Source organism: Helicoverpa zea, chromosome 9 (genome assembly GCF_022581195.2).
Source record: "Helicoverpa zea isolate HzStark_Cry1AcR chromosome 9, ilHelZeax1.1, whole genome shotgun sequence".
Taxonomy (NCBI): domain Eukaryota; kingdom Metazoa; phylum Arthropoda; class Insecta; order Lepidoptera; family Noctuidae; genus Helicoverpa; species Helicoverpa zea.
Window position 1 is genome coordinate 8,317,852 of NC_061460.1, and position 19,303 is coordinate 8,337,154.

The following is a 19,303-nucleotide window of genomic DNA, read 5'->3' on the forward strand; positions in this document are numbered from 1 at the left end:
TCCAGTCAAAAGTTTGGGAGAATTGTTAATAGATATCTGCATAGTAACTATTCAATTTTCTCCGTATCTTTAATTTCTGTCATTGGCTCCTTAATCCTTTACACTGAAATCTGGCATAGTGACAAATCTGGTTATCTTATTCTATTTTATTTAAAAAATATCTTATTAATATTATTTTAAAATAAATTTCAGGCCGTCCCCTCCGTCACCGACTTTAGTGGCCCAAATCGATTCGTCAGTGGCCTGCCTTTGGTTGCTAACGCCACTATCAGCGGGAACTGCGGTGGTAGCAGTCCTAGTAGCCGTATCGACCAACAACTGGCTTCACACACAAGAGAACATGCTGAATCCTTCGTACAACGGCACTGGGAGACACGACCTAGTTGCCAAGCAAACCGTGTCAGGATTATGGAGAATATGCCACACAGATCGTGAGTATTTTTTGGGATTTAAAAAATTCATTGTTTTTTTTTCATATATATCGCTTAAGTAAAATTATCCCACTGCTGGTCAATGGGGAGCCTTTAGCCAAAATCTTCCATTTTTCTTCACTTGAAACTCGCCGTGGTCGGTTAGCGAGGAATGTGTCTGACTCTTCCCGCCAGCGCTTCTGTTTCAATATATTATTGGAAAAATATGTGTTCTTAACATAGTTTGCTAAAACATTTCAAGGAGTACCTTCGAATGTACGTTATTGAACGCTACTCCTTGAACTTTACGTTTTTGCTTAATAAAATTCCGTAGTACCATTTTCACTTGCCACCAGAATAAAATCGCAGTAAAACACATTAAAACGTATCGGCTTGGAATATAGAGCGTGGTACTTTTAGTACAATAGGGTATGAAACTTCCGTGTGTGTCGCAGACCTACAATGCGTTTCGTTTCCGTCGCGGCACGCGGGAAATGCATTGTCCCGCCGTCCGAGCCGGCCCACTTTCGTTCCATTACAAAGTCCGTTGATGTCCGTAACTGCGGGACACCGCTTGTGACTACTCTATTTCCTTCATTAAGTAACCTGTTTTGTTTGTTATGATTATTAATATACCTACATGTGCCATCAATGAGGGAATTGATGAGATGATGATTTTTATCAAGCCTTTTTAAGGTCAGTCGGTTGATATTTTTTCGTGGTGTTATTATTTTTAACACAAATTGAAAAAGACATTACCATCCCGTCTGTTTTACGCTGCGAGATAGGCGGGCGTATATTTGCAAAGATAAATTCCAACTTTTCTCAGTCACAACTTTTTAAGCAGTTCGTAAAAAAATATGTCTGGTTCATCATCAGTAAGAGAACATATCTGCATAATTAGTAAAAAAAAATATCTTACAAAAATTACGTAGTACGATGTGATTGTGTTGACTAGTCGCTTCACCGACGCAACGACGTATGACCATAAAATAAACATCGTTATACTCGTAGTTTTGTACTTATACATCAAAGTAAAAGTATACTGTAAATCTTGTGTCAAAGTTTGCGTTCTGGTTAAAAAAATATTCCTGTATAAGCCATAGTTCACGACTGATTTAATGAATTGGTTTAAAAAATACTTTCTTTCATTGCCCATGAGTACCTAGTATACATGTTGGTGCAAGATTGACATTAGTACTTTTATTGAACTAAAACTGTTTCAGCTGGCAGCACAGTGTTCAGGTGTTTGGACATTCCGTATTTTCCTCTGTCCCAGTGGCAGCCTGACCCGAGCGATTCTACGAATGCAATACCATGTAAGTTATAATAAATTATGGAATTTTAAAGATATTGTTACATTATGATTCATCATCATCCTCCGCGCCTTTTTCCCAAACTGTGTTGGGGTCGGCTTCCAGTCTAACCGGATTCAGCTGAGTACCAGTGCTTTACAAGAAGCGACTGCCTATCTGACCTCCTCAACCCAGTTACCCAGGCAACCCGATACCCCTTGGTTAGACTGGTGTCAGACTTACTGGCTTCTGACTACCCGTAACGACTGCCAAGGATGTTCAATGACAGCCGGGACCTACAGTTTAACGTGCCATCCGAAACACAGTCATTGGTGTCTAAGATATACTTAGAAAGTACATACAAACTTAGAAAAGTTGCATTGGTACTTGCCTGACCTGGGATCGAACCCGCTGGTTCTTTGCCCACTAGGCCACCACGATGGCGCTACTAGCCCAGTGAAAACGTCATGTCCGCCTTAGTTTCAGTCGTGTTTAGTAGATGGCGCTAGTAGCTAAGAGTGTTTGTTCCAAGCACTCTGACGCAATACCGAGCGCTAGTAAAGCACAGTTTAGTTCACATTGAACATAGCATTGAAACCTGGTTGACAACGGACGTGCTTCCCAGGCGGTCCGTGGAAAGTCTTGTGATTTGTGACTCGGCTAGCGGATGTCACATCGCAGTTTTGTGTGGGAGCCCTTAATACTGTAAATAATATTATTTTGTGCTAATAAATTGAAAAAAGAAGTTTAATAAATCATTATTACGTTTCAGATGTGGTGACCAGATCAGCAGCACCGCTTCTTCTGGCTGTGTTCACACAAGCTGTCGGGGCGCTATGCTGCGTGCTAGGCCACTGCGTGAAGGGCCGAAGACTGTGTACATTCATTGCAGGCGTTCTTTTTATTATATCAGGTAAGTTAAAAAAAAAACTATCTACAAAGAAATAAAATCACCTTCAATACCAACTTAAAACCTTCTACTAAGTCTGTCAAATACTCTGCTAAGAATCGCATAAAAATCGGTTCAGCCAAACATGGGGTAATCCTGCACAAAAATAAATACATGCAGTTCAAACTGGGAGCCTTCTTTTTTGCATCAGAAATAACTATCTAGCTACATAGTTAAACCTTGCTTAAACAATAACGTAATTAATGAACTCAAATTATTTCATTTCAGGTCTAATAATGCTGACTGGAATCGTCATGTACATATCGGTATTTAAATCACAAGTGAACCACAAGTTGCGTTACATGGCTTACTTTGATACACCCCGAATGTCATACAGTTACGGATATTCATTCGGGCTGTACATCAGTGGCTTCGTCGCCGCTGAGTTAGCAGGCACTTCAGCTATATTCTTATTTCTTCAGTGGTACCAAAAAGATTGGATAACAGAACTGACAGAGAAAGCCAAGGCGGATTGTCGAGCATGGGATCGAGAATACGCCTTCACAGAATTCAGAGAGCGAGACTCCACGCTCCTAGAGAGGCGGATGATGAAAAGGGACACATATCCCCCCACAGGCTCATCAGCTGCCACGCCGCGAGAGCGGAGACGCTTCGTATTCGACGGCGATGATATGCCTCACTGTTCAATACACAATAAAAATAGGAGAATAAATTTAAGTTCAGCTTCACTAAAAGATTTGTCATCGTCAACGCTGTACGGATTCCCGGCTGCGCCTCGACCGACAGCCTGTGACAATTATTTTGAAGAATTCAAGGAAGTGCCACAAAGCGCAAATACCTTGAGCGGTTTAAGAAGTGCATCGATATTTCAGTCACAGGCGTCAGTAGCTAGTGGCCGATTTCTTGACACTTCAGCAGTAGAACCACCACCTTCTCGGGAAGAGGAGATGGTGACTTTTGGTGCTGGTGCGAGGGGTGGTGAGGATCAACAGCCACCGCGCCACGACCGTGCCGTAGGTACTGACCCCTACCGCAGAACTACGCCCGTCTGATCCACGAACTTGGGTATCCCACCCCGAATATAAAGCATATCGAGAAGTGATAAGTGACGATTTTATTCACGTGCTACGTACCAAATAGTTAATGTTCGTACTTAGCCGGATACAGTTATGAAGTGTCTTTCGAATTTATGAACGTACATAGGTGCATACGTGACTTGTGTTATGAAATTTTAAATTGTTATAATTCCTTAAATAAACACTGCCATTTGTCTAATTATTTTTTACTTATTTATATTCATTAGATTTACTATGTATTATACACTAAAAAATATATTTGTATTAATATTACCTGAAATTGCATCAAAGATGGATTATTATTTAAAAATAATCTGTATTACATGCCGTATCACACGAAAAGTTCTTACATCTTCCACGTTATCATCTGTTTTTGTATTTAATCCTCTCCTTGCATGCTTGGCCCGTACGTAAAGTTTTATACTCTCCTAAGAAAATTAAATTGAAATAATAATATTCCATTAAAGTTGTCTCAAAAGGGCTTCAGCGTGTTGGCTTCGGCCCCATGTTCCCCTTCCAAACCCGGGTTACTTATAGGCTTACTGATATAGATTTTAATATTTTTGGACGGAAATAAAGGCTGCAAAATTTAAAAAAATGGGTCCTAAAAAAATTCAAAATCTCAGATAGTTATAGAATCTCGAAGAATAAAAGAATAAGTATTAAAATCAGTTCACGCAATCCAAAATTACGAACCAAAACCATATCCCTAACCATACATACCCCATCTAGTTTTTTGCACATTAGTAACCCATTTTCCCAAGAGATGTCGCTGTACGTTGGACTACCTCGCACTATTAAGATTTTTTCGTAGTTGATGGGGTCAGGATAGGTATGAAGTATAATCAGTAAAGTACGGAACCCTACACTGAGCGTGGCCCGACACTAACGCATGCTAGGCTAACCCTTTTGATGGTAGTAACATAATAATATTCCAATCATAGAAAACTTTTGAAGCATTCATAAAGTTCTTGAAACCAAGATTTCGCAAAGGTGTCCGCTTTTCTTGCAAAAGACAACCAACAATCCTCGCTCACCAAGATATCTTCGGGAACGTTTTGAGTTTCTTGTTCCGAGAGGCAAACCTTGTCGCACTTCCTCATCTCTCCTTCTTCGTGTCCCTTCCCACACTACGAGCCGCTATGATGGATCGTTCACTGTTCGTGCTGTGAGACTGTGGAATTCCCTTCCACATTCGATACGCGAAAGCCCATCGTTGGGTGCATTCAAGCGACGAGTAAAGGAATACTATTTATCGACATGAATGATATTTATATTCGTATGTATATATATATATATATATATATATATATTATATGTATTATGTTTATGTATTGTGTAGTTTTACTACATATATATGTTTAGTATATTGTTATTTGATATTTTTGTTTAGTTTTCAATGTTTGTTGTGCACTTTTTAATCTACCCTACCACTATCAAATCTCTCCATGGCTTTAAGGTTGGCTGTAAGAGAACCCAATTCTGGGTTAAGCTCGCCATTGTACATAAACTGTCTTTATTATTTTTTTTATTATGTATTGTTAAGTGTGCAATAAAGAATAGTAAAAAAAAAATAAAGAATAGTAAAAAAAAGCATGTGTGAATACCCATGCACATACACTCATGAAACATTTTGGTCATTACCAGTTGCTACGTACTTTGGAAGGCACGTTACATTGGTGGACTGTCACTATTTCATCATTGGGATTCGTTGCTAGTAGTCAGAAGCCAGAAGTTTTGACAACCAGCCTTACCACGAGGTATCAGGCAGGTTGTCCTGTCCGGGTTGAAAACGGGCGGGTCGTAACAAACCTTTTAAACAGTTTCATCGAAAAAAGGAACCATACAATGTATATCAATAAATGGTCGTGTGAACCTTGTTGCATGGATACACTGACCTCTATATTTACACACTGGACCGGCTGTTCCGTACGTTTGACAGCAATTTTTTTGTGCCCATTTGAAGCGCCAATATCGTCTAAGCGAGTGTCCACAGAACTAATTTTGACGTATAATTTCAAATGGCTGTGAGAGACGTGTTTGTTCATTGGTTCACTGTAAAATAATTTTAGTACCACGAACACTCGCTACGTCCAACAGCGCCAAAATGGCGATTATCAAACGGGCACAAAAGCACGTTGACAACAGCCTGTCCAGTGGTAAATATAGAGGTCAGTGCATGGATATTATGATCTTTTTTTCGTTGACAATATAGTTTTTTTTTATGAAAAGAAAACAACCTAACCGTGTTTTGTTTTACGAAACATTCGATTTTAGCTGTCGGTTGAGTTGAAAATAATTTATTATAAATCTAACGAAGATAGTGATTCTGAAAAAAAATGGGGCTGGGGAAAGCGAAGAAGCCACCGTAAGTTTTTAGTTAATTTATTATTAATTTTGGAAGGTATTTTTGGAATATGGACTGGTGTTAACTTGGTTGGACAATCGTCTTGTTGACATATCTGCATGGATTTACAAAGGACATTGGGCAGATTGGTATACCCCACCAATAGCGATGTCATACATATCATTGGATAGGCCTTTTTATGTAGAATAACATTTACTATGACAGCTTTGCTGAAATGTTTGTCCGTTCTGAGATATAGATCAAAAACTGTGCAAAAGTTAAACTAAAGTTAACTTAATAATCTATTGATATCTCAAGTTTTTAGAGGAAAAACTAAGTTCCACTAAGTGTAAGTCTCCTGAGTCCTACTGCTGTACCCGTTAGGGTCCATAATTGTTACTATTATTTTGCATTACAACCTTATGCTGTACCAACTGGATATTTGGCATACCTAATGATAAACCCCACCAATAACAAAGTCATGCATATCGATGGATAGGTCTTTTTAACTGGAACAACATTTACATGACAGCTTTGTTCTATTGTTTGTCCGTTATGAGATATGGCTAAAAACAATGTTAATCAACACTGTAATCTGATTTTCTTTGAAAAATAACACCAATGTCTTTAATTCTTTTTTAATAATCATTATGTAAGTCGTGGTGGCCTTGTCGGTAAAGAACCAACCTTTCAAGTGCGCGGGTTCGATTCCAGGTCAGGCAAGTACCAATGCAACTTTTCTACTTTTGTAGGTATGTACTGTCTACCTAAGTACATCTTGGACACCAATGACCGTGTTTCGGAGGGCACGTTAAACTGTAGGTTCCTGCTGTCATTGAACATCCTTGGCTGTCATTGCGGGTAGTCATAATTCAGTAAGTCTGACACCAGTCTAACCAAGAGGTATTGAATTGCCCGGGTAGCTGGGTTGAGGAGGTCAGATAGGCTTTCACTCCTTGTAAAACACTCAGCTGCATTCGGTTAAACTAAAAGCCGGTCGAATCAATATATTTTATGTACTTAAGAATGAGAAAGATTTAATGATCATGAGAAAGAGAAACTCTTGTCTGAGTAACAGCCACATGTGTCGATCGATCATAAGAATCATAAGGAAACGCTTGGTGCGGTCGATCCATGGTCGTGCATGGGTAACAACAGAAGACAAAGAGACTGGCAACCAATCTTACCAAGAGGTGTCGAGTTGCTCAGATTACTGGGGTAAGGAGATCAGATAGGCAATTACATCCAGTTAGACTGGAAGCCGACCGCAAGATAGCTGGGAAAAGGCTAATAAGATCATATTGAATTATTTAAATGTACAAAGTAACGTATGAACGAAATGTGGATATTATTCTTATATTCATATCGTGTATTTCATTCCGCAATGTACAGTATAACGTGGAACTGCTAAATATAGTAACAAATGTAGACTCACAGCAGGTAACACACTCACATAGTACATCGAAGACATACATAGATTTTCCTTTAAACACTTAATCTGCATTAATTCTAAGTTTGTATTTTATCTCAGAACGGACAAACAATAGAACAAAGCTGTCATAGTAAATGTTGTTCCAGTTAAAAAGACCTATCCATCGATATGCATGACTTTGTTATTGGTGGGGTCTATCATTATGCCCAATATCCAGTTGGTACAGTAGAAGGTTGAAATGCTAAACAATAGTAACACTTATGGAATCTAACGGGTACAGCAGGTAAGACTCAGGAGACTTACACTTAGTGGAACTTAGTTTTTCCTCTAAAAACTTGAGATATCAATAGATTATTAAGTTAACTTTAGTTTAACTTTTGCACAGTTTTTGATCTATATCTCAGAACGGACAAACATTTCAGCAAAGCTGTCATAGTAAATGTTGTTCTACATAAAAAGGCCTATCCAATGATATGTATGACATTGCTATTGGTGGGGTATACCAGGTCCCATATATTTGTGCCCATTGTCCTTTCATCGTGAATAAGAACTCTAAGGGTACATGCTACGTTTACGGAGATACTTGGCATCGAGTTTTGTCTGGCGTGATCGCGGCGCGAAGAACATTTTTTCTTCTGGTAAGGGTGATGAGCAGCGAAATGGCACATAGTCACGTGCGTAAATACAAATTAATAGCGATACACTATATTGTTCTTCGAGGTCCGAGGAAACCGGTCTCTAAGCGCATAGCGAAGAATAATTAGACTAAATACTTTGGATTACCGAACATTGACTAAACGCCAACAGTTTTCGTAAAATTCTAGTAATCAGTAGCGGAAATCCTAAGGATATTGTATACTACGTATCTGTTGAACGGTCAATTAAGATAACTTGCACAGTTTTTTGAAGTATATAGTACAGACCGCCTGCTGGGTTCTACGATTTATAAAAGAGTCATGAATAAAATGTTGCACAAAGTTTCAATTTCGAAAAGTATACCTATGTCTTATTACATGTATTTAATACCTACTAAAGTTTTTTTGTTAATTACAGGCCTCCTCCTCCTCCTAGTACACTTGGGAGGTAAGTTTAATTTTAAATCACTTATTTTAATGATTATTTCAATTGTTTTAACGACTTACTAATTTGTTTTTCTATTTTTTTAGCTTAATCCCGAACCCATTGTAAGTATTTTTTTTTTTATCCGAATAGTTATATTTTCTAAACCAAGTGTTTTTAATTTTAACATAATAAATTGTTCAGTGGTCGGTCTCGGGAGCCCCCAAAAACACCAGTCCCAGGTTTCGGGTTCAGAATCAAAAATATGTTTAAGAATAACTTCAGGGGCATTATTGGTTCATTAGTACCACTATGTCTTTTGTCGTGGCGAAGCGAGCGAGATAATGTGAGTATATCTTATACCAATACGATATATTTTTCAGATGAGTTGCAGATTTAGTTACCCAGGAAATGATTTTGTCATAGAAGTAATTGTAGCATCGATAGTGCCACAGAAGCATTTTTCTAGCTATTGAAATTATTACAGCATGCCTTAACCGTGCAGCTGACGTGGCTGTTAATGTTTTGGTTCTTCCTTGTGCAACCCGTTGCGGTTCCTGCAACTGGTCTGATTACAGTATTCCTATTGCCAATGGCTGGTGTCATATCAAGCATTCAAGCATGCAACTGTTACATGAATGTAAGTAAATTTTCTTTAGAAGAATAGTGCCGTAATTTAAAGGATGCGTTATGACCATTTGAAGCTTAATGTTATAGTGGCCACACCCGATAGTAATGGTACTTACTAACGTGGTTATGACTAAGACAGAGTTTAAACAACCCCATACTTACGCAATAAGAACGCTACAATTTATCAACCTATCTTTTCAGATCAAAACCACTAGCTTTGATTGATTTAACAATGTCCCACTTTTTTCAGGAAAATATAATTCTTTTTCTACTATCTTCAATGCTTCTCTTATTGCTGAATAATTCCGGCGTGGATAGACGTATAGCAATATGGTTTATATGTTCTGGGGATGCATGCCAATATTCTGCGAAAAGGTAAACTTTTATCCTTATCAGAAACATTGTCGAAACATCACCTTTTTATCGCTATAAACCTATGCTAAAAGGACGTTCTGACCTGTTTGAGCATATGGTTACTCGTCAATTTTTACCAAGCGATAACAGGGCGATATGGCTATAATATAGGTCCAAGCGACTAATGGCTTTGAGATCGTGGTTCAGTAAGAGCTCGTTAGTTATTATGACCACATATGTTATTTTTTATTTATTCATTATACTTTTTGCACACATTTTACAAATATAAAAACAATGTAAAAGGCGGACTTACGCTTTAGGTGTTTTCTCTCAGTCAACCTGTTATCCATCTTTCTAGCTAATCTTACCTCATCTTTTTGCCTCACCATGTCGGGGTCGGCTTCCAGTCTAACCGGATGTAGCTGAGTTTTTACAAGGAGCGTCTGTCTATTTAACCTCCTCAACCAAATACGCCTTTGTAAGACTGGTATCAGACCTATGTGAAATCTCACCGCTTTGCGTACTTTGTTCTCAGGATAATATTCAAGTTCAGTTCAGCGGCGTTCTTTCTGTCGATGTTTAGCAATCGGCTCATAATTTGTTCCACCCTTACACAGATATCTACGTCCGTGCTAACCAAATTAGATGTAAGTGTAATATGTACATCATATTTAAATAAGTCCCTATATGTCAAAGGACTCTATTATCATGTGCCTAATCATTTCTTAGTTGGCCGATATGTTTTTACCACTAGTAGTTTTTTCATGGAGTCTTTCGTTAACGACATGCATAATTATGTTTCAGGCGTCAACATTAAAATCAGACGAGATACCAAATTTTGTTACCATGCGATATATTGTTAATAATGCAATCCAAGTTTCAGCAGGGATTGGTATGTAATTTTATAATTGGCGGGTTGGCGATGATTTTGGCTATGATCATTTTTTTTTGTTTAATACTTATGTAATACGTTGTATATTGGTCCCCATTAATAAAATAATATTTTCAGGTAGCACTGCAATTATGCACTCTGCGTCTGTAACTATGCTCTTCCGGGCAATTTTTGTGGAGTATGTATATTTGTATATAGATTTAATGTTTGATTTTATTAAGAGTTTCTAAGAATATTTAGGTATAAGATCATACAATTTTATCCATATTTTATATTGTCTTTCATTCGCAGATTTGCACCCAAAGGCCAGGAATACCCGGATATATTCAATTATCTTCAATATTCGGCTTTTGCTTTCCCTGTCGCATTTTTAATGTTCATCTTTTGCCTTATTTACCACATGCTACTAGCAAATTCGTAAGTTTTATGATTAAATATTTGTGTAGAACAGGTTGAGGGTTGAAACATAATTATTTAAAACGGACTAGTTAAACAAAGTAAGGACTTCACCGCAATATTAGTTAGTGAGTCGTATGTGTGCATTCCAAAGTTGCTTCTGACTCTTTACTTCGTCTTAATGCTAATATTAGTATCGTGTTTTACAGTTTTGGCTTTTTATGAACTGCCTTGTTGGTTCAGTAGTCGCACCCCTAACTTCTGTGCACGAGGTCTCGGGTTCGATTCCCGGGGCAAACCGAAATCGCTTTGTGACATTTAGAAACTTTCACAAAACAGCCTGAAAGCTGGTGACAGATACACCCGTGCATCGGAGAAGCACGTAAATGTCTGATCACCTGTATACTCGTAAATGCTCCTGCATTATAATATGACCTGCGCAGTTATAGGCCGATATCTTTATGAGTTCCCGACATCTTATTTCCTATTTATTTTATTTAGGGCCCTGAAAGTACCTATGCCATCTGGCAAAATGGAAGAGTTGCGGACTGGCTTTCTGAGGTTTCAAGAAGAGTTACCGTCTAAACATAGTCTACATGAAAAGGTTTGTTACTGTCATCAACTGCCAAGCCTTCTTTCAACTGTGTTGGTGTCTTCGTCTAACCTGATGCAATTGATTACCTGTATTTTACATAGAGGGACTGCTTAACTTTAGGATTGATCTATCCACGCGACTGTTACTTGGCCACGGGCCTGCCTTAATAACGTGCCTACAATTCACAAAACATTAACCCGAAATATATAATAATTAAGGTAAATGTTTCGAATATAAGCTCATGCCAAAGTCAAAGCCGAATCGATCGGTCATTACGTCAATAAACTATAATACAAAAAATTTGTTGGTCCCGGATGTCATTTAAACATTATCATTATATAGCATTTGTTACGGCTAGTCAAATCACGGAGGCTGACAACTAGTCTTATCAAAGAGTATCGGATTACTCGGGTAACTGCTGCATCTTGTTAATTGACCCACGACAAGGCTCCTGACCTATTTGGTTTTTGGTACTTGCGTTCATCTTTCCTTTCTTCTCCGTTAATTACCTTGTACATTTCATCACCTGGGTTAATAGAGCTCCTTGTAAAACATTTGGACTCAGCTGCATCCGGTTAGACTGGAAGCCAACCCAAACATAGTTGTAAAAACGCGCTCGGAAGTGTGATGGATTTCATCACTTTTTAGAACCCTATAGAGTCTATCTATAGACTTCTGACACTTTAATCAATTGTTGCAGCTCAGCGTAATTTTTCTCGTAGTTACTCTATGTATGTTTTTCTTCCGCTGGTGTAAATGGATCGAGGGATGGGCAGACTTTTCGGCTACCGAGGGTGCTCCACAATTACCAAGGTAAAGTACCTTTTACAGCTCTTAAAACATTATTTATATTTAAAATTTTATTACTAATTGATTTGCCAGTTTGGCTTATATTTATTTTTTCTTTCTCAGAGTTAAAGATGCTACAGTTGCAGCTATATTTGTTATATTTCTCCACACTCTGCCTAAAAGCTATAGTTTTCTGAAGTTCCTTAATATTGAGAGTAAGTAAGACTTTTTATACAGAAGACAAACCTGCGATAATTCGAAAAGCTTTAGATTAGAATTGGGTACTTTTTGTTCCAGGAAAAAGTGAATTACCGCCTTTAAAACCTGAGTCAGCCGTACTGTGGTGGAGATTTGTTGATAGAAACGTAAACTATGCATATTACTTTGTATTTGGTATGTTATTTTTTCTTTATGGTTAAAGCTGAACATTTTTTTGTTTGAGAAACAAGGTTAAATTGTATCGTTTTCCATCGAAACACACATTGATTGGGTCCTTATAACATTGTTACGTAGATTAGGTACAATAGTAAAATGTATTATATTTAACTCTTCTAACCGGAATACTGAAAAATTTGTTCTTGAAGAATCTGAAAATAATTACTAAATGTCACAACAACCCATAGACATAATATAGTAAACAGGACTGCGCACTTTTAACCAAAAAACGAGCCGAGTGAAACAGTTAGTACGGAGGCCGTCCCTTTCTAATCTGTCCCTTTCTAATAGGGTGACTATGAGATCAAGCTATGTGAGACCAATCCGAGTTTGCTAAGATTATTAAACACAGATTGGTATTGAAGTTCTAACTTACGCAGTTTTTGACCTTAAAATACTAATATAGGCTTTTAATAATTAGCGGGAATTAGCAGTAATAAAAACAGGAAGATTCGAAGTGCAGACTGCTTTTTTCGAATTTTTGCTTCACATATAGACTGCTGAGCCATTTTTATCGTCTTTCTACATTTTTTTTTTTGGGAAGCTATAACAATAGTACAACCAGTTTTAAAATCCATCACCCATATTTTGAATCATTACAAGAATTCATGGGCACCCTAGTTGTTTGATTTACGAAAATGTTATTATTAGCTTACCTGTGGAACGATATATTGCAACCACCATAGGATTCACTTTCACAAGTATAAAAGCAACACTTTTTCACCATTTTAATAGTTTAAATTGATTTAATACAAAAAATATAAACAAAATTTTAAATGCTGATTACGCGCCTAGAATGTTCAGGGTTACCGCTAGAAAATAAAAAAAAGCTAAATAAAAATTTATCTTGTTTATGTTTTAAGAATGAATACGAATAAATTAAAGCGATTGTTATTAATTTGTTGACTTACAATTATTAAAATAAGATAAAAATATAAGTGATTCAATTGTTTTTTTGGGAAGACTAAACTGTTGAACATAACATTTTTTTATACTGGCAAGGTGTTAGAAAGAGACAAACGGCCTCCGTTCTAACTATCCCTCTCGGCTCGGATTTGCCTCTGTGTATTATGCAACCAATTTAGTACCTTGTTGCGTTGGAATAGAGTTCATTTTCGTAAATATATATTTTGAGAGTGCGCAATCTTGTTTAGGATATTACATCTATGCAACAACCAGTTCCTGTGTAACCATGGCAACGCTCAAACAATAAAGGTGCGTTTAGAATACTTACTACCGAATGCGCTTGGATCTAAAATCAGTAGGTAGTATCAGTGGCGGTAGGTGCGGTCGGCAGTTGTAGCTAGCTTTCAAAACGTACCTTAAACTAGTCTAGGTTTTTATAGCACTCATTTTTAGTCCAAATAATCAAAATACCCTTATACACATTAAAGACTAACTAATGGTGCGTGACGTTGCTTGCACACATGCAGATGATATCTATAGGTATTGCATTCTTCTGAAATATAGTGGTACGATACTCGTGCCCGGGTAACAGGGATAAGAAAGTTAGATTGGCTCCATATAAACACGTGCACTGGGCTGCATCCAGTTATAATGAAAGTTGTGTTCAAATTGTTATACAGCCTCTTGTTCAAAAAGCGGGAAAATGTATTAAATAATACTGTCTGAACTGAAGTTGTCGGCTATCAACAGCATTATCCTGTTTAAATGAAAGCAATATTAAGCTACGTGATAATCTATACATACAATAAATCTGTAAAAAAAACTGTGTCTGTACATTGAATATATTAAAAAAATTATAATTGGATGGGGTTAAGAAACAGTAATCCAAAAAAAAAATAAGGCTGTTTGTCTCTTTGTCTGTATGTCTGTTTGTTTGTACACGCTAATCTTCCGAACTACTGAACGGATTTCAATGATTTTTTCTTTGTTGTGTCAGTATTAAGCCTGGTCAACATATAGGCTATAATTTATCTTCGAAACTTGAAGACCAGATGCAGAACACCAACAGACCAACAAAATTATAAGAGATACAAAAATGGTGCCATAGCAAAAATTGTTTCATGTGATGAGCATTTTCAGCTGAGATAATAAATTTGAAGATCTGGAAAACCTGATGTGGAACCCCAAGAGTCCAGCTTCTCACTACCATATACAGGTATGCCGTTTTAGCAAAAGTTGTTCAATTTGATAAACACTTTCTATTGACTTATACAAATTGAAGATCTAAAACACCTGATGTGGAACTCCAGGGGCCCAGCTAGACTATAGCATATAGAGGTATGACGTTTTAACAAAAGTTGTTCAATATGATAAGCACTCTCTGTTGACTTAAAAAATTGAAGATGTAAAACACCTGATGTGGAACCCCAGAAGCCCAGCTAGACTATAGCTTATAAAGATATGACGTTTTAGCAAAAGTGGTTCAATCTGATAAGCACTCTCTATTTTGACGTATAAACATCGAAGATCTGGAACACCTGATGTGGAACTTCAAGAGCAATACTACACTTGAAATGTATAGAAATGAATGTTATGAAATAGGTATGGTGAATCAAAAAAAGTAATTAGTCCGTCTTTTAGATAACCCTAAAATAATGGACACGTATTTTTTCTTTTCTCCTTCTCACAAACAAATAATAACGAAGATATAACACGCTTGAATTTTGTGTTAAGTCACTGCTTAGTACAAATTTTACATACCTAGACGTGGCGTCACGAGCCCCCACTCTCCTAATTTGTTGCGTTATATATATCTCATTATTATTTTGTATGTCTCTTCCAGACCTCGGGACTACAGAATTCCGAATTTTTGGGAGGCAAACGTGAGGCCGAAGCCAACACGCTGAAGCCCTTTTGAGACAACTTTAATGAAATGGTGACACAAAACCGACAATTTTCCCTTTATACACTATAGAAATGAACCGAAGGACAATCCCCGGTGGACGTCGTTAAAAAAAAAAGACAATCTGTGCTATACCATTGCTAACTGTAGATGAATACTACTTGGGCTATTGTGATGGGATGCTAATGGACTAGGAATGGGGAAACTACGGGAACTATGGCACCTGCCGATGACAATGTATTAGATACATGTAAAAATGGCAGGTGGAGACTCGCCAGCTCACTTACTGGGCCCCCGGGAATCAGTCACTGAATAGCAACAAGAGGGCAACAGGGACATGAGCGGCTGAAGTGTGAGGATACCTCGGCGGATTTTAAACGCAGATTACGCGCTCCCTGTGGGTCACTTACCACGAGGCACCTATCCTCCGAGCAGGGCTACTAACCCTGCTCAAGCGACTCCACTCTGGATGGTCAAGCCAAGCCAGAGGCGTGAGACCTACCCCCGTCATGGTTCACTTCGACCGGCCGGAGATGGGGGACAGTATATTCTTCCTGGAGAACTCAGTAAACGGGGTCGCTACTCCCCGTCATCAGCCTCAGATGTCCTGCGGTGCTTATATCTCATTATTATTGTCGTTATTATCAAGAGCCTTAGTCCCAATTATGTTAGGGTCGACTTCCAATCACGATGCAACTGAGTACCAGTGTTTTACAAGGAGCGACTGCCTATTTGACCTCCACAACCCGGTTAACCGCTCAACCCAACACCCCTCGGTAAAAATGGTCAAACTTACTGGCTTCTGACTACCCATAACGACTGCCAAGAATGTTCAAAGACGGCCGGAACCTACAGTTTAACATCCCCTCCAAATAACGGTCATTGGTATCCAAAATATACGTAGAAAGTACATACAAACTTAGAAAAGTTGCATTGGCAGGCACTTGTCAGACCTGGAATCAAAGACGCACGCTCATACTTGAGAGATTGGTCCTCTACCCACTAAACCACCACGACTTCAACTAAGTCATCACGACTTTGTCATCTCTGTAACATTTAATGTTTTTTTACGTAATAATACGTGTAATATTTTTGCCACACACAACTTAAATGCGGACTAATTGGAATCACTACTTTTACCCATATGGTCACGTCTATTGCGGTTCAGTTCTCAGCGTTTTGTTTAGTCTGCTGTACTTTTGCTGTTAAAGTACAAAAAAAAATTAAATATATGGAACATTTCTAATGGCTATGCGTATTTCGTTGTTTTCAAGTCAACGGGCCCTTAAAATTCAATATCAGACGATTCAGATCTTTGATTTTGCTGACCCCGTAGTCGCTGGCATAAGGGACAGGATCCGCGTACGAAGTCGCGGGCAGAAGCTAGTTTCTAATATGATTTCAAATTTATCTATCCAGATTTTGAAAGATAAAAAAATAAATCGTTTATAAATTACCATCAGACAAACTACATAGCCAATCGTTCGTAAGTGTCTCTTGTTGGATACGTGTACATAAAAACCTGCGAGCTTGACGGTTATTTTAAAATCTTTCAGGTAGTGCATTGTCGATAACTATTGCCGCCGAGAAGACTGGCCTGCATCGAATTATTGGCGAAAATCTTGGAAAAATTATAACAGGAAAATCTTGGAATGTGGGCCTTTTTCTCACTCTCTTCATTATAACATTCCTGGCAAATATAATGTCTGCGGTCCCAGCTTGTACAGTATTTCTTCCGTTTGTATTATGTGCAGTTAGTATTTTAAAATTCTGAAGATTCTTAAGTGACTCGAGATGACTGATTTAAAAACTTTCTGTCAATTTTTATCGATACAATGATTGCCCCCCCCCCCCCCCCCCCCCTTATTTTTTTGTAGGTGTTATTTTATCGATTTATAGCCGGGCGCAAGGGGCACAGCAACTGATATCTAACCAAGCGCTACAAGGGGTTACATAAAAACAAGTATCAAAAATAAAGTTTAAACGCTAGCACCATACATTCTATTTGCTCTGACTGACTAACAGCCAGTTTCTTCATCAAAAGTTAAAGCCAAAGTAAAAGTCAAAGTAATGTCTAAAGTAAAAGTAACGGTTAAATACAATTTTTCAATGAATTTTGCTGTCACTTTAGCCTTGAAAAAACGAATTTGACCGTTACTTTAACTTTAGACATTACTTTAACTTTAACTTTTGATGAAGAAACTGGCCGTAAGTGACACAAAACACTGAGGGATAAAATAAAACTTTCGACATGGCTATAGAAATCTGTGGTAAAATGAACACAGTCAACGGAGTTTCAGACATCGAATTCTAGAGCCATACGAGTTTTATTTTAAGGCTCCAGCAGACCGGATGCGTATGCGTAGACGTAAGCGTAGACGTGCACGTACCATGAGTTGTAATGTATGGAAATGTATGAGACAGGCCACACCGCTTGCGTAACGACGCGCACGTCTACGTTACGCAAGCGGTGTGGCCTGTCTCATACATTTCCATACATTACAACTCATGGTTACGCCGTAACTACGCGCGTGACTACGACGTGGTTACGCATACGCATCCGGTCTGCTCGAGCCTTTATCCCTTTGTCTTATTTTACCGGAAGCAATTGTTTTTACAGTCAGTGGATGCTGCTCAACCTTGGCCAGGCAAAGTTTACGTTGCAGCATTAGGCGTCGGCATAGCATCGTCTTTCGGATTCAGCTGTCCTTTCCTATATACTCCTGCTTACTTCTGTCATTACACTGGGAAAGTACCAATACTGAAAATGGTGAATACCTTATGCAAATTGTTTTATTACTACATACCGTATAAACGTTGTTTAAATGATAAGAATAATTCTAAATTCGTTGCGCAGTTTTGAAGTATGACCATTCCTGTACAGTTGAAAGTATTACCGGGCTGACTTGGTAGCTCCCACCGGAGCCTTGTACACTTGGGGTTCGACATAAATTATAAACAGACAGACAAATAGCGGGAAGCAACTTCTATACATATATACTATGTAGTGGTATATGGAACTCATAGCATGTCTTTTTACAGGCTAAATATTCTTTCATACCGGTGTGGATATGCCTCGTAACTTTGTTTGTTGCCCTTATGATATGGGCACCGTTTGTATTCGACTCTGATGACGCCGGTATCATGGCCATCCCGGTGCCGGGCGGCCCAGGTGAGACGACGACGGTGACCGAAGAAGCACCACCAAGTCTTTAAAAGTGCTGATCCAATTCGAATTTAGATGTTACGTGTTATTTACTACAAGTTTCCACGGTTTCACAATGGAACATACCATATATATTTTTGTTATGTAAAGTGAGAAATAAAGCACTGTTAAGTTCAATGTTAAGGAATATTTTTTGTTTGTTTCTTTGTACCCTAAGAGCTCCGAAACGACTGAACGGATTTGAATAATTATTTTAGTGTTGGGAAGATAGATTGTGTCCGTCCGTAAGGATGGATGAACCACTTTCTGTATCGTAATGAATTTTTTGTATTTATAGTTCGGCCATTCAGAGAATGCGTTCCTGACACGTCGCGATTGAACTGACGACGTAACTTTGCAATGGCGTTGCAGTTACGATAAAAATATTTTTGCTGGTTGTTTACCGTTTTAACAATTGAGGAGCATTAAAACAACATTATTATATCAATAATCAATGAATGTAGTTACGTCGTCAGTTCAATCGCGACGTGTCAGGAACGCATTCTCTGAATGGCCGAACTATAGTAGGTAATAAGTTGAAAAGAACCTATTGTAGGATCAATCTTGGAATTTGTAGTATAAATAGTTCAAAAGTTGTATAAAAAAAGGTGGCCCCTTATTATAATCTAAAATATTAAGAGTACGTGGCACATGACCGATCCACCCATA

General features: G+C 38.1%; 2 protein-coding genes across 3 annotated transcripts in view; both read left to right on the forward strand.

Moving 5' to 3' along the window:
• The window catches only part of LOC124633551 (voltage-dependent calcium channel gamma-4 subunit), an 83,655-nt gene extending 79,765 nt beyond the window's left edge, over positions 1 to 3,890 (forward strand). For both annotated transcript variants that reach the window (XM_047168816.1, XM_047168817.1), the window contains exons 3-6: positions 193 to 431; positions 1,637 to 1,729; positions 2,478 to 2,618; positions 2,883 to 3,890. In XM_047168816.1, coding sequence (XP_047024772.1) covers positions 193 to 431; positions 1,637 to 1,729; positions 2,478 to 2,618; positions 2,883 to 3,667 — 1,258 coding nt within the window. In that variant the 3' untranslated portion in view covers positions 3,668 to 3,890. The remainder of the gene's footprint in view (positions 1 to 192; positions 432 to 1,636; positions 1,730 to 2,477; positions 2,619 to 2,882) is intronic.
• Positions 3,891 to 5,925: 2,035 nt separating this feature from the next.
• On the forward strand, positions 5,926 to 18,703 carry LOC124633336 (solute carrier family 13 member 5-like). Its single transcript, XM_047168525.1, has 17 exons — positions 5,926 to 6,059; positions 8,524 to 8,553; positions 8,637 to 8,654; positions 8,734 to 8,875; positions 9,017 to 9,169; positions 9,410 to 9,534; positions 10,049 to 10,160; positions 10,318 to 10,405; positions 10,523 to 10,583; positions 10,697 to 10,822; positions 11,303 to 11,405; positions 12,097 to 12,209; positions 12,309 to 12,400; positions 12,483 to 12,578; positions 16,986 to 17,182; positions 18,050 to 18,199; positions 18,472 to 18,703. The coding sequence occupies exons 1-17, from the start codon at positions 6,031 to 6,033 to the stop codon at positions 18,643 to 18,645; spliced, it is 1,809 nt and encodes a 602-aa protein (XP_047024481.1). The 5' UTR covers positions 5,926 to 6,030; the 3' UTR covers positions 18,646 to 18,703.
• The last annotated feature ends 600 nt before the right edge of the window (positions 18,704 to 19,303 follow it).

Bases quoted from the DNA above. Each gene is read 5' to 3' on its own strand.
- LOC124633336 (XM_047168525.1), top strand. From the start codon at position 6,031: ATGGGGCTGGGGAAAGCGAAGAAGCCACC. The intron at 8,876-9,016 runs GTGAGTATATCT...AAATTATTACAG, and splicing joins GGCGAAGCGAGCGAGATAAT to CATGCCTTAACCGTGCAGCT. The intron at 10,406-10,522 runs GTATGTAATTTT...TAATATTTTCAG, and splicing joins CCAAGTTTCAGCAGGGATTG to GTAGCACTGCAATTATGCAC.